The following is a 15773-nucleotide window of genomic DNA, read 5'->3' as shown; positions in this document are numbered from 1 at the left end:
GGCATGTTATATAAAAATTAAACATAAGCTCTCTGAGCTTTTATAACCGACAAATACATACATTTACATTATAATCATACACAATACAAATATTAAAACAAGTTACATAAAAGACATAGAACATACATTTCATGCACATTTTATTAGGCTGCACTAATTTAAATACTATATATTATAGACATGCATAAGCTGTATATTATAGACATGCATAAGCTATATATAACATGAAATAAATAAAACTAAGCACATGCATTGCAATTGCATGACGGTTGCCATTCCATGAAATTATTAGACTCTTGAATTGGGTAAAAGATGTTTCAGTTCTAAAGTGTTTTGGCAACTCATTCCACAGTTCGGCAGCAGAATATCTGAAAGATTTCAAAATTTTGTTGTTCTTGCGTCAGGTATTTCAGCTAAATTTTGGTATCTGAAAGAATTGGTTTTTTTTAATATTTTTTTATTTAGCACACCTCTTCCGAGTATTGTAGTTAAGGGCATACGATACAGTTACAGGGAAGGTAATGACGTTGCTAACGTAATTTGTTATTTTCGCGACGTCAAACTGTGACATATCGGGAAAAGATGCATTTTTCGACCGATTTTTATCATTCAAACTGATTTAATTTGAAAACGAGTTCATGGACCCCTATTTTTCCAAACGGCATTTTGTTTCATTTTGCAGGGAGATTATGTGACCCAAATTCTATAAAACTGTAAATAGAGGAATTTTTTTAATTTTGATAAACATGCAGTAAAAAATGACGTGTTTTCCTCAATTCATGAACATTTGATAAATATAAGTTATTTCTGAATAAAAAAAGGCACATGTTTTTTTGGATATTTATAAAATACAGAAATTACCGATTATTTAACAAAAAACAATTTGTGTTTATCTTTTATGACAAAAAAGTTATGTCTTTCTTTCGAAAAAGAAATTACGGCCACAAATCTGAATTTTGAGCAAATATACAAAATTTCGACCTCATTTTACTCAAAAAGTAGCACATGAAGGTATATTTTTTATTACATATTTGATTTAATCAGGTAAAAAATAGCCTATATGCAAATTTTCATGAACTTGTAAATACAGGATCAAAACTGTATCGTATGCCCTTAACAATATCATCCTGAATAAAAATTTCTATAGTCCGTTTAATTGTTTTTCCGAAAATTTTCGTCTATGGACAAAGTGTAGAAGTCAGCCGAGAACCAGCCGAGAGCTTCAGCTAAAAGTGAGGTCTTCGCTGGGAAACATGATCATAAAGAAGTATACACAAAAAAAGATCAACAAAATATAGAACACAGAAATAAAAGCTAAAAGAAATTAAGAATAGAGAAACATGAGGAATTACTTGTAAATAAGGAATAGAGAAAAATGGGATATTAACATACAAAGAAAGAAATAAGAAGCAAAATGAAAAAAAAAAGAACAAATGACATAAAAAAAAACGGAATACAGAAACTGATGATGCATCCCCCTCCCCAAAAAAACCCTACCTCACTCCGGAACATTCCCGAATCTCCTATTGTGAAAAACTTAAATTTCAAGCAAATTTCTTTGTAGAAAGGTCTAAATACAGCAAAAACAACATTTTCAAAATACAGTTAAACAATGAACGGCAGTTATTTGACTAGCTGAGGTCAAACAACATGGAATACAAATATTTTCATTATCGGTTGTATTCAAGCAACAAAACCCTTGCCAATTGGGACAGTCGTGACTGGTTCAAGATTGGCAAGTTGGTAGCCAAATGTATAAGGATAAATGTTTGTTCCTATCCAATAATCTCTAATTTCCCAATTCGCGGCAGTCTATTTCTCCACATCACAGATGTTTTAGTAAAAAAATTCTCAGTGTCCAGATTGTGCATAAAATATTTGTCACTGGACGTTAATCAGCCAACATACAATCAATCAATCGGTCGTATTTGCATCCTGTCGACATTTTCTGTTAAGGAATTCTAAATCTGCAATTATTAAAAGGTTCTTAAAACATTAGTGGACTTCCTCGATATAATTTTAATTGTATATTTGTTATTGCCACCCTGAACCCTTGTTGAAATACACACTTTTTGTTTTGTATATTGTATAAATAGAGATATATTCTTGTCTATAAATTTCCAGCGGGAGATCTCCATATGGGTTCAACTCTATATGACTTCCACCATGGTATTGATGGGTTTCTGTTAATTTGGGTATAGTACGGCTACCATGATGTATGTCTCATTTTGTTCAATTTGATTGTGATAATTGTTTCATATAGCTACTTAAAACTATAGCATTTTACGTATTATATTTTGATGTGTTAACGTTGCGTCTCGCTCCACTATACTATAATACCTTTTCGACATTTTAGAATAAAAGCAGAGAAGTTGGCAAGGAGTTATGATAACGCGACCAGCAAGGATGACATGTTTTTAAACACGTAAGGGTATATTTTTAACATTATAAGACTTATTGTAAACAGGTCCTCCCTTTTTTCGCTACTTTTCCACAACTACATGTATTAATGTCATACATACTTGTCTTTTCTTTTCTGTGGACTTAAGCTTGAGTACCAAAGCTGTTAATCTCGGATTGAAATATTTCTGTTGGCAAGGGATGAGTGGTGCTACGGTATGAGTTGGTCCATTTACCACAATGTGTTCAGATGGTTATACCGAATATTTCCATGAGACTTGGAATATTTCAGTGACATTTGATTAACTTTTATCAATTCATATTGATTCATATGTGTAAATTAATCCAGTAATTTTTGTAATTAAGATGTACTTGGATAATAAAAAGTAGTTGATTGTCCAGATAAAATTGACATGCCATGTCCAATTTCAGAGAGAGCTGACGACGAAAATTGACCATCATTTGCAGAATTCGTATTGCACTCCTTTGGGAATTTATTTCGAACATAAGAATACCAAAAATACTTGACCGGAATCGACTTCTTCTTATAATTTTCAGAGAAGACAAGCCGAGTTAATTTGAAATTAATTGGTAAACTGGGAAATCAGTTGATGAATTAACAGATTAATAAATGGTCATTTATCACATTTTCATATTTCACGGTTGTGTTTAATTTACTGTATCGTATTTTTTGTATTAAATGCATACCCGCAATCGGCGAATATTGAATGCATTTATAATTAAGAGAGGTCAAATGTTCAAGATGAAACAAGACTTGGATTTTATTTCATGTGTGACCTTTTAAATAGACTGTAATGTTCATATAAAAAAAGAAAGAATAAACTAAAGGACAACCAAACACCATGATCATTGGAAAGACAAAAGAGGACGAACAAATAAACTCATAAGATGGATGAAAGAGCTTTAAAATATAATAGTTCAGAGTAGACTTTATATAGCTGATATGGAATATTAGTGATATTGTTCAAACCTATACATATATATATATAATGAAAACGAATTTAAGGCCTTACGGTGACCTATAGTTGTTAATGTTTGTGTAATTTTGGTCTTTTGTGGATAGTTGTCTCAATCATACCACATCTTCTTTTTTATATATTGAGTGTGTCTCCGTCATCAAAGGGAGGACGCATGGTGCGAAAAAGATGATATCGCAGTACGTAGATAGGCTAAAAATATGTTAATTTTTAGCGAAAACATTTTTTTTTCGAACAGACCTTTATACCTCCTAAAACCATAGTTTCTAAGTGGGATTTTTTTTTAAGATAAACGTCAAAGTTTCGATAAATACAAATATACAAAATGTACTTTTTCACCCAAAGACACAAAGTTGCAACACGATTTATATATGTAAGTGTCCAAAGCTATGTGGAATTCTTTAATTAGAATTCATGAAATTAATAACCCGGAAAGATACTTGCATTATCATGTTTGCTTACTGGGAACAGATGTTTATTCATACAGTTTAAAGTAATCTCTTCCACAGAGAAAGAGCTGAGCACTTGTTTCTGATTGAAAGTTTGACTTTTATGTTTAAACCATTGTCGAACTGAAAATACATTAGTGCTATAAGAATGCAAATACTGCAAATGATGCGAACTATAGGTCTTGTATGCAAATAAATTGTGAGAATTAGAGGGGAAGGAAAGATCTCACATTACATATGTAAGATTATGTTAGGTGCGTTAATTTGTAACTGAAACCATCTGCTTTACAGATTAAATAATGAAGAGATACTGCTTTTATATGTGGACGTAGCAGATGTACAAGCAGCAATGACAGAAAACGTTTCGTCATGATTAATTAAATTAGATAGTTTATGTTATAAGAAATGTTTAAAATTATCATTTATTTGTTATGCTATTGTTTTACATGTAGAAAGGATGTCCGGTGTCAGGAATAACCACTTTCCATCTTTAGTGTTTATCATCAGACAACAACCAATTAAATATACTGATGCTTATACTGTTTCTTCATATGTCTAATACAAATTGGTCCTTCTCTGGATTTTATGCATTATTTAGAAATTTCAAAATAAAAAAAGCAGAACTATCAGAACTGCTTCTGGAAACATTGCTTGTCTGTTTCTCAATCGAGCTTGATTCGAAAAGTTCTGCGTCGGAAACCAAGCGTCAAAACGAAATTTCGTTAAGAATCGATCACGATTATAGCTGGATTGGCTGTCTACCTGATTTGAAATTTTCATATGCATTCGTATGCAAATAATTTTGTTTATTTCTGTAAATTTATATGATCTCTACCACACATATATAGATAAAAAAGAATCGTTGCTTAAAGAAACTTTTTTTAGAAAATCGCCATTAAAAAATCATCAAACATGTTAAAAAGTAATTCGTATTTGTTATAACATGGTAGTTAAATAAAACATATACATACGTATAGTCCTGTATCTAAACTAGAACCTGTAACCATTAACGATGATTGTGTGGTCGCTTCACATATTTAAATCATCATCTATAAAGACATATTTTTGCAATTAAAAATAATCAGCCGAAAATTTTAAATTATCATTACTCCTTGGTATTCAAATCTGGGAACCATTTAATTTTATATCCTCTTAAAAATTCGTGTGGTCCATAATCTTTAATACTTTTTATAGTCTATTTTAATAAATGCGTAAAATTATAATGAAGTTTTGTATCCTCTTCGATCAAATATTTACGTTTTACCTTAAAACTTCAAACGAATAACTGTCAGAATAAATCTGTATATTGATGGTATCTGTCGGATAATAATCCTTTTTGACAAGATTTTGTCATCCGTAAATTAAATAGTATGATCAGAAGCTATAAATTATGACAGTTTTACAGCCAGCATCTGGCTAAAGACTATTTACACATTATTATTTTCCAAAAGGTCTCGACAGGGAACTGGTCATCTTTTTTTAATAGCGTAAAATTTCTCCTATTCTTTGTGGACATTAATTATTCTAGACATTTTTGTTTGCTTTTCAACAAGCGGCGAATCTTCTTGCATTTCTGATACATTTAATACTCAGGCATCGGTCGGGATTATGTGAGGAATAAGTGTAATGTATTCAAATTTTGCCTGAAAGTATAACATGCAGAAAGTTGTTTTACTATAGTTCCATTGCATTGACATATTTTTTTTAAATTGTAACTAATCTGTTACTTGTTATGATTAAACTATATACCAAATTTCAAATCAATTTCTTCAAGCTTGACCGAAAAAAAAGTGGAAAACTGATAATTTGGTCTTATAGTTCAAGGACCATAATTCTGCACAAATCATCATACCGGAAAAAAAATCGAACTTGATTTGTAACTCAGCATGATGAAACATATCAAATCAATATAAAACCTAAAGTCCCATTCGATGACTTAAAATAATATTCGTGCTTTATTTCTTCTTTGTTGTATATGGTATTTTTGGTGCCATATAATACTTCTTTTAGTACAATTATTTTTCATCTATTGTACTACTTACAAATGGTTTTTTTTTCAAAGTTCTCCACAAAAGAGGATCTTCAAGTGAACGTTATTTTGAATTTCTATCTGTCTTCTTTGTGAGTGAATTCATTAATAGCTCGTTATTACTGATTTTGCTTTCTTTTTATATTAATTGGATTATTACTTTGATGCAAGGTTAAAACAAACTTCAATCTGTCTGTCTTTCTTCGCCGTATATGTTTATTCCGCCTAAGACCTTAATTTATGTATGTTCTTTCATTTTCAGAGGAGGCGTGTTCATCTTAGTATCAATACAACTTAAAATGTTATGTTTGCATGCAGTTTCACTTTATGAAACAATTAGTTTTGACTTTCCGTTTTATGTATTGTGAAAATGCGTTGCCAAAAGTAACAAAAACAACCAGGATTTAAATTGCAGAAATTATAAATTCAATCCAAATACTGTGAAAGTAATTTAATTCGTGGGTATCAATTTTCGTGTTTTGAGCAATATTAACATGTTCGTGGGTTTTTTAATTCGTTGATTTTAGTTTTCTAAAAAAAATAATTGAAAAATTAAAGCCTCTAAAAACGAAGGTTACAAATTGTCTCGATTGAAGAAAATTGCAAAGCAAACATTGAATCGTGTAACAAAATAGTAAAGCACCTGGGATTGACAGTATTCTTAACGAATATCTTAAAAACACCCCACCTGAGTTTATCTCAATGTATTGTAAACTTTTTAACATTGTGCTAGACACAGGTATTATCCCAGATAGTTGGCTCCTGGGTATAATTAAGCCGGTGTTTAAGAATAAAGGAAATCCACAAGATCCTGACAACTTTCGAGCAATAACACTCATTAGTTGTCTGGGTAAACTTTTCACTTCGATTATAAACGAAAGACTGAATTTCTTTTTTAATGAACTGGAATTGATCTCTAAAAATCAAGCCGGTTTCAGGAAAGGGCATTCAACTACAGACAATATATTTGTCATACATGTACTTGTTTCATTGTATTTGTCCTTTGGTAAAAAATTGTTTTGTACATTCGTAGATTTTAGAAAGGCTTTTGATACCATCTGGAGAACTGGACTTTGGTTAAAATTACAAAAAAGCCAGATAAAAGGAAAATGTTTCCAAGTTATATATAATATGTATACTAATATCAAATCATGTGTTCAATACAACAATACGAAATCAGATTTCTTCCCGTGTATGATTGGAGTTCGTCAGGGTGAAAATCTTTCCCCTTTTTTGTTTTCCATATTCTTAAATGACTTAGAAGATTACTTTAGAGAACTTCATGTTTTACCTCTAGACTTAATTAAAGAAAAATGTTATAATGAATTACATGTATTTTTAGAAATTTTTGTTTTGTTGTATGCAGATGACACAGTGATTTTTGCTGATAATTATGATGAAATGCAAAATGCTCTCAAAGTTTTTGAAAATTATTGTAAAATGTGGAAACTTAGTGTGAATATTGGTAAAACTAAAGTGATGGTTTTTAGCAAAAGAAAAACGAAAATGGATTATGACTTTAAGGTGGTACCCAACAGGTCACACCAAAAAATTGCTGTCGTTTAATTTCTTTGAATTTTTTTAGGGTAAAACATACTGATATAACCTACAAAATTAAAAAAAAAAATTGGAATTCTAACCAAGGGTTTTCGCACATTTTCAGTTTAAACCTACCCTTAAATCGAAGATATAGCCATACATTGCGTAAAGAGTGGATAATGGCTATTTTTCTTTTTTGGAAGTAAAAAATAATGAAATTGTTAAATAATTTACCTCATTTCGTTAGAGTGGGATTAGTTTCAGCTAATTAACCTGAAATTTAAGAGTTTTTTCTAAGTTTTAGTAAAATTTAGAGCTGAAAAAAAGAATATTCAACAGAATAAGACCCCAAAATGAAATGGCTAAATGTCTATTTTTTTTAAGAAATCAAAAATGTAGAAAAAATGTGTCGTTTAAATTCCCTCAAAAAGTACATGCTATTCAAGGAACATTACTAGATAGTACTGTTTAAGTTTTAGAATTTTTTAACCAACCAAAATGGAAAACCAGCACGCTTTGTTATCCCCCCTTTTTTCCCTGAAAATGCCATTTTTAGTCTGTAAAAGTGCATTTTCTTTAAAACTTTGTATTTATGTAATGTAATTATGACCAACTTATATAAATATCAATCTTTTTCGTTATATCACTTAAAACTTCATAATTTCCATACTTGCACTCATGTTCTGTACATTTAACAGAAATCGGAGCGGTCATTAGGGTAAAAAAAACAATCAATCGACACACTTTGTCATCCCATGAAAATGCCGTTTCAAGTCAATATTAGTGCGCTATTCTAAGAACTCTTCATTTGTATTTCTTATATTTGTTACGAACTTTTTATGATTACTAACTTTTCCTTTATTTCACTTTTAATTTGATAATTGTAACAAGTGTGGACACAGATGAGTGTGGATAGTATGTTTGGATGTTTGACAGTGTCTTATGACAAAAAGAGTTCTATGTTTTTCCTTCATGGTGTTAATAACTGTGTTGCACGGTGACAACCGATCTGAGCATTAGGAGTGTTATTTATTTGATATTTTGTTATGTTCAATAAAGACATGGGGAGACAGTAATTACATTAGTTGCCAAATGATTATGATAGAACATGTTCTACATCTTTGGTTTTTGATACATGTTGTAGCTAGGAGAGCAACACATAATAGGTTCATTTTTTCACGTGTTTTTTTTTTCTAAATGGGAGATGATATCCAGATTTGAGAACATGATATAAGGAGCCTGTGACTCAGTGGTTGTCGTTTATTTATGTGTTACATATTAGTTTTTGTTTATTTTTATAACATAAAAAAGGGCATTACTTTTCTCGCTTGAATTATTTTATATTGTCATTTCGGGGCCTTTTATAGCTGATTAAGCGGTATTGGCTTTGCTCATTGTTTATGGCCGTACAGGGATGACAGTGATATGTAGTTGTTAATTTCTGTGTCGATTTGGTCTCTTGTGGAGAATTGTCTCATTGGCAATCATATCACTTTTATATGTATTTGCTTACTATTGGTATGGTTCTATTTATATTACTCTGTGGTGGATCGTCAGTATCACTAGTATTTTTTTTTTATCCAAATGTCGAATTTGTTCCTCAGATTAGAATACATTTATTGGTTTTAGGTAATGACAATGGCTTATGTCTGACATGATTATTGGGGCTAACTGAGATAGGAAGTAAACCTCTGTGCTGATTTATATCAATTCTTTATATCTCCTCCAAAGCTTAGTCTCAACACCGGTATTTTGTTGTAAACTTCTGGGACTGCCGTTGTGGCAAACCTAGTTTTATGTCATGTAACAATAGAATCATATTCAAAACAGTGTGGTCCTGGCCCATTGATTGACGACCTAAATTATCCCATTGACTTGGACAGATTAGGTGAACGTTTGTCTGTAACCACCATACCTCACTTCTTACTTATTATAGAATTTAAACTGTGGGGTCACCAAAGGTTCTTAACGCCTTTAATAATTAAATAATTTCGAAAAAAATATTCAGGAATAACCTTTATGTTTTGATTTATATTATTGATATAAATCAACACATCGTATTATTCCAGATTCGTTTTTCGAATTGCTTTTGTTAGGTGTTGAGAACCTTTGGTGACCCCACAGATTCAATGTCTTTCACAAGTACATAGTGAGTAGTGATTGTTACCGACAAACGTTCACCTAATCTGTCCCAGTCAATGGGATAATTTAGGTCGTCAATCAATGGCCAGGACCACACTGTTTTGGATTTGATCTAGTATGATACAGCTCTTGACTCAATCTTCATCCAAAATCAAATGCTGTCAATGTTAATAATTATTGATCAGACTTCAACATAGAGCTTAGGCTAACTCTCAAAAGTTAGCTCTTTAAAAGAAAGTGACCTGGTTACTGAAACTTGCCCATGACCAAGACAGGACCATAACAAAAGAAACAAAGGTCATTTGACACATTTTAGACTGATATATTCACCTTACAATGAATTTACACATCAATTATTATTGATTTACCATATCTAGTTACACCATAAGCTACAGTGACATCAAACTTGGTGGCTGTTGGTCAAAAAGTGTGAAACATATAAAAGTGTATGCAATACAATAAAGAAATCCTTATGTCTCACTTTATGCGTATTACCTTCCAGAGGACCTGAGATCCCTCCCCCCATTTTTTAATAGGGTTCGTGTTGCTAAGTCTTCAGTTTTTCTATGTTGTACTTTGTGTACCATTGTTTATCTGTTTGTATTTTTCTTTTTTAGCCATGGCGTTCTTGGTCTATTTTCAATCCATGAGTTTGCTGTCCCCTTGGTATATCTTGCAAATCTTTTTAAGTGACTAATTAGAGCAGATGAGACAAAAATGGGGAAAATATCAATAAAGACAATAGACAAGCATGCTATTGATTTAATATGCATGCATGTGGACAAATCATTGATTAAGCATATCCTGAACTGAAAAAAAATCTGACAGAAATGCAAGACATAGAAATATTTATTTTCAGCAATAACATTTTTTAATGTGATACAATATAGTTATAATTTCAAGATAATTACAATAATAACATTGAGTTTATTGACATCACAGAGTTCTTATTATCACATTTTCTTAATTACAGTTCTAACTATCAAATTTTCATAATATCAGTTCTTACTATCACATTTTTTAATCACAGTTCTTACTATCACAGTATCTAAATATCACATTTTCTTAATCACAGTTATAACTATCACATTTTCTTAATATCAGTTCTTACTATCACTGTTCTTACTATCACATTTTTTAATCACAGTTCTAACTATCACAGTATCTAAAAATCACATTTTCTTAATATCAGTTCTTACTATCACTGTTCTTACTATCACAGTTCCTAATATCACAGTTTCTCAATCACAGTTCTTACTGTCACATTTTCTTAATCATAGTTTCTTAATATCCCAGTTATTACTTTAACAGTTCTTATTATCACAGTTTGTAATATCACTGACAGACCTGTAGTGAAAATGCATTAAAATATAACATTTTTAAGGAACTACACTCTTACCCTTGTTGTCTCCTAAAAATCATACAAATTGATGGACTACAGCATGTATTCAAATATAGGAAATATTAAATGTCCATGAACAGATAAATAGAAAAATTTAGGAAGCCTCATTTAAGAAATAGAAGACTTGATATCCTGGAACATATATGCATATATGGTATAATGTAGTATAAAAAATAAACATTTTGTATGGATATTTTAACATCACCTAGATATTGATCATTTACACTGACTTCAGAGGTTTCAAAATAATGATATCAATGCTGTTTTGCTTCACTTTCTCATTGTGTTTATAGCTTACTCATAAAAAATACTCATAAATATCTAGATTTCTATTAATTCAAAATTACATATAATACTGACAGAATAATGTCACTTTTTGGTAAATTTTTAATATAAGATTCAAATGTACAACACCATGTTCATTTCATGTACCTGTAGTTTCTATATTGTTTCTATTTATTCTTCGTCCAAAAAAGTATTGATGGCGTTCACAATCTTTTGTGAAATTTGATATTCTTCAAACAAAGGTGGTCTGGAATTGTAGTTTGATTTGCAAGATGATATTCACAGGTCTTGCATGATCTACTTCTTTGATCCCAGAGCATTATTTTTCCAGTTTCTTTTCCAATCATAGTTGCATGGCCTGTCAAAATTCAAACCTACATTGTACTTATAAAATGTCCATGTTAACTTTATTTCAATAATTATAATCAATGAAATAGAAAGACATAGGGATAAAAGTTGAACTGGGTAGACAAATAATTTATGTTTACATTTTTCAAATAAGATTGCTTAAGATATTCCTATCCACCATTTTTCTGATGCAGAATAATAGTAATATTGCTAATAGATATAGGAAGATGTGGCATGAAGGCCAATGAGACAACTCAGCATCCAAATAATAACTTTTAAGAATGCTGATTATGCACAGATGACATAAAAGTAATGACTAAGTTTTTACAACGAACAACTACAGTTTTTGTTGATTGTCTAATTTTCCATCACAATTACCAGTATTACTGTTGTAATTCCACCCAGATCCTCTTTTCTGCCAACCACCATCAAAACTTGCTGCCACCTGTAAAACCACCAAAAAACATAATAAATCCATGGTTAAATTTGAAACCAGAGACTTCAAGGAAGCTGAAATAGCTCAAAAGGTTGTCGATTGAGTTTAAGTATGCACAGGAATTTTATAGTTTTTGGCATTTCAATATATTGTTATTTTTGTCAACTATTGCTATCTTGGATGATGGTTGGGGCTGCATAACATATATATACAACCTGTACTTTTAAGCAAACAATAATCAGTTTGTTGTCTCTTTGACACATTCCCATTTTCATTCTCAATTTTATTAATAATATACAAAATAACTTTTGCAAGATTAGTGAATCTAATCTATAGAAGAAGAAAAAACATTTTGAAGAATCTCAAAAATAGTTGATTTCTCTGTAAGATGCAGATTATATAGACCTTGATTTACATTATTGTATAATATGTTATGTAAACAAATATACAATAAGCTTTAAGCTAAAGACAAAGCCTTTAGCAAGCATTATGTTGTACATTTGTCCTCAGTAGGAATTGAACCTACATACAAAAGTATTCTCCATGTCAGATGAAGACTTAAGTTGTATACATAATTGATCAAGCAAATTTATACCAAGAAAAATGAGAAGTTTGTAATGGTATTTGGTTTATAAAGTCAATCATGGCAGTATTTATGCTGAAAAAATCTTAAATGGAATCATTTGCAGATGAGTTATTATTTATATAAATGACATACTTTGCCATGACTTAGAAGTATTTCTTGATGTTGAGCTTCTCTGCAGGAGGTCATAGCAACATCATGTATTGTCTTGCTGAACTCTTTTTCCTTTTTACGTAATGTTGTATCACTAATTGGTGGTAAGTTGCATTCTGTTAAAAAGTTGTTTACATGGGACGGTCCCATTCCTGCGTGTGTCATACCTGTGTATACAAAAGTTGGATGATAAATGTGTGCATATAATATGTGGTGTTTTTTTTTTTTATCAAATTAGCAATATTTTAGCTGTACATGTATGATGATTTGAATAAAGTTTCCTTCATTGAAATAATGTCATCTTTTGGTATACTAGCACACAATGCATTATGCAGGTAGGTATGTCAACAATCAAATATGTTTTGCAGTTTCCATACTTTGTAAATTGAAGACAGTCATTACAGAATTCTATTCTACAGTTGGTTTTTTTCCTTGTTTTTAAGGCACTTCGTTGGCTAATCAATTAATAGACAAAAGATATAAATAATGTTACATTTAAGCATGGAATTACATTATTTCTGTTGCAAATTGAAGTGAGAATGTTTAAATGTTTATAAATGCATATGCAAAGATAATAAGTGTCACTGAAAAATAGAGTCTGGGTTCTCTGGGAATGTTTTTATAATTATTGTTTCCTATAGAAATAATGTTTTAGAATGGAGATAATGGTACAAGAAATTCAGTCACATAAAATTGTATTTCACAAAGCTTAATTAAATCTACATTTGAATCATGAAAAATTCATTAATTTTTATGGCTAAATTTCTGGATCATGTCAATGGCAGTTTATAGAAAAGATGGTGGCAAAATAATAGCTGTATTGCAAGACTTGTTTTGTTAAAATATATCTTCATACCTATTGCAACTTTGGAATTTATGCAATAACTTCCATTTGGGGTTCTCTTGCCTGTATGCACATCAGTTGTTGCAAGACATGCAGAGTTGTCACATTTAATTAGTAAAACACTTGCCAAACCATACAACCTACATGTACAGAAGTAAATAAACAAAGTTTAACAACATTTACAGAGTAAGCCTCTATTTCCAAATTTTATTAACAATTCTTTCTAATTTTAATTTTGGATGTAACACTTCTTCTGATCGGCTGACGTCTTTTTGTTTATCATATCATAGACACAATATTTGTCATGTGACTGACCATGACGTCATCAACGTTTTTTTTATGATTTACGCCGGTTTAAAATGGAATAATTTTTGAATTAAATTATAAGAAATAACTGTAATATATATTTTGTCAGTCTATTCGAAATAACATAAAAAATGTGGTGCACACAGTTTAATAACCCGCTAACACTGGGGTACATAGTCAAGCTAAGTTAATAGTATGTATAAGTTATGTAGAACTCGGTTGAAATGTATTCAATCATGTTATGAACCAAAGGATAAAGAGGTCACTGAGGTGCCATACAATACATGTATGTAAATTTAACTAATATTTATTAAAAAAATTATATTGCTTATAAAAGTTTATTCTACTTTTTTTATTTGCTGAAACGTGAGATTCTGTAAATTCTAGAATTGAATTTTGCTGAAGTCAGAGTTGAAACGTATTTTTGTGTTTACCTCTCACCAACTGTGTTAGATAAATGTAATGGCAAGTTACACCGGCAACAGTGCATTTCCCTTGCCAAAACATCTAGTTCTACAACTCTCCTGCCCTCCATCCATGTATTGTTTTTATCAGAATCTATAATCAATTCATCTACAACCACTTCACAACCAATGTCAGTAAGATGGTGCGTGTATTGGTTGTGGTCTAGTAAATCTGCGTTTTGATGAGAGGTGTTTTTACGGTCATTATTCAGTTTTTTAAAAAAAGAATGCCTTTTAGATTTTTTTGATTTGTTTCTGATAAAAAAGCCAGACTTGTTCCTTTCTCTATTCATTGTGTAAGTGTTTAAAATTTCAGATATTCCTCTTCAGTCTTACGACCGGCGTCATTTTGTCAACATTGTATCTATGTCTATTAAACGCTTGAAATTGCATCGAATATTTAAAACACTTCACTGACTCAAATTATGTTGTCCGTTAGAAAAGAGTTATCTCCCTGTAGTGTTAGGTACCACCTTAAACTTGATGGTACATCTCTTGAAATTGTAGATAGCTATACATATCTTGGTCTTTTGCTTAATTATAATGGGTCATTTGTTTGTGCAAAGAAAAAGCTTGTAGAACAGTCGCAAAAAGCACTTTTTGCTGTTTATACAAAGATTAGAAATTTACATTTACCTATTGACCTACAACTCAAATTGTTTGATTATCTTGTCGAACCTATTTTATTGTATGGATCAGAAATATGGGGATTTGAAAAAATTGATATAATTGAAAAAGTTCATCTACAATTTTGCAAGAGAATTTTAAATGTGAGATCAAGTACTCCAAATTTCATGGTATATGGAGAATTAGGAAGGTTTCCACTTGAAATTAAAGTAAAATTAAGAATGTTATCGTTTTGGAGCAGAATGGCTAAAAATGAAAACAAACTGAGTAGTTCTATGTATAAGCTTATTTTCAAACTACATGCTGATGGTATTTGTGAATTTAAATGGGTGTCATTTTTAAAATCTATATTTGACAACTCAGGATTAGGTTATGTGTTTTTCAATCAATACATTGATTATTCAACTATCAAACCCGTTATAAAACAGATTCTTCAGGATCAGTTTCTTCAAAAGTGGTTCAGTAATATCTACAACTCGTCTCGTGGCGAATATTATAAGTTATTTAAATCTGAATTTGGTCTGGAAAATTATCTATTACGTCTTCCAGAGGATAAAAGAATCTGGATTTCAAAATTGAGAACATGTAACCTAAAAATTCCTATGGAAACTGGCAGATGGTACAACATCGCTAGGACAGATCGTATATGTACCTTATGTAATGAAGCATGTATTGGTGATGAATACCATTATTTATATGTATGTAATAATAGTACTATAACTGAACTTCGGAAGAAATATATACCGATTTATTATACAAAATACCCAT

At 30.7% G+C, this 15773-nt stretch overlaps 1 protein-coding gene across 1 annotated transcript; it reads right to left on the bottom strand.

Moving 5' to 3' along the window:
* Positions 1-11447: 11447 nt before the first annotated feature.
* Positions 11448-14729, bottom strand: LOC134696828 (uncharacterized). Its single transcript, XM_063558780.1, has 5 exons — positions 14349-14729; positions 13621-13748; positions 12747-12931; positions 11971-12037; positions 11448-11602 (listed from the first exon to the last, which is right to left on the bottom strand). Exons 1-5 carry the CDS (start codon positions 14669-14671, stop codon positions 11448-11450), a joined length of 858 nt encoding a protein of 285 aa, XP_063414850.1. The 5' UTR covers positions 14672-14729.
* Between the last annotated feature and the right edge of the window lie 1044 nt (positions 14730-15773).

The sequence above is a fragment of the Mytilus trossulus genome, chromosome 14, assembly GCF_036588685.1.
Source record: "Mytilus trossulus isolate FHL-02 chromosome 14, PNRI_Mtr1.1.1.hap1, whole genome shotgun sequence".
Lineage (NCBI taxonomy): Eukaryota > Metazoa > Mollusca > Bivalvia > Mytilida > Mytilidae > Mytilus > Mytilus trossulus.
Note: the sequence above shows the minus strand (reverse complement) of the source record. Positions and strands in the feature narration are given on the sequence as shown.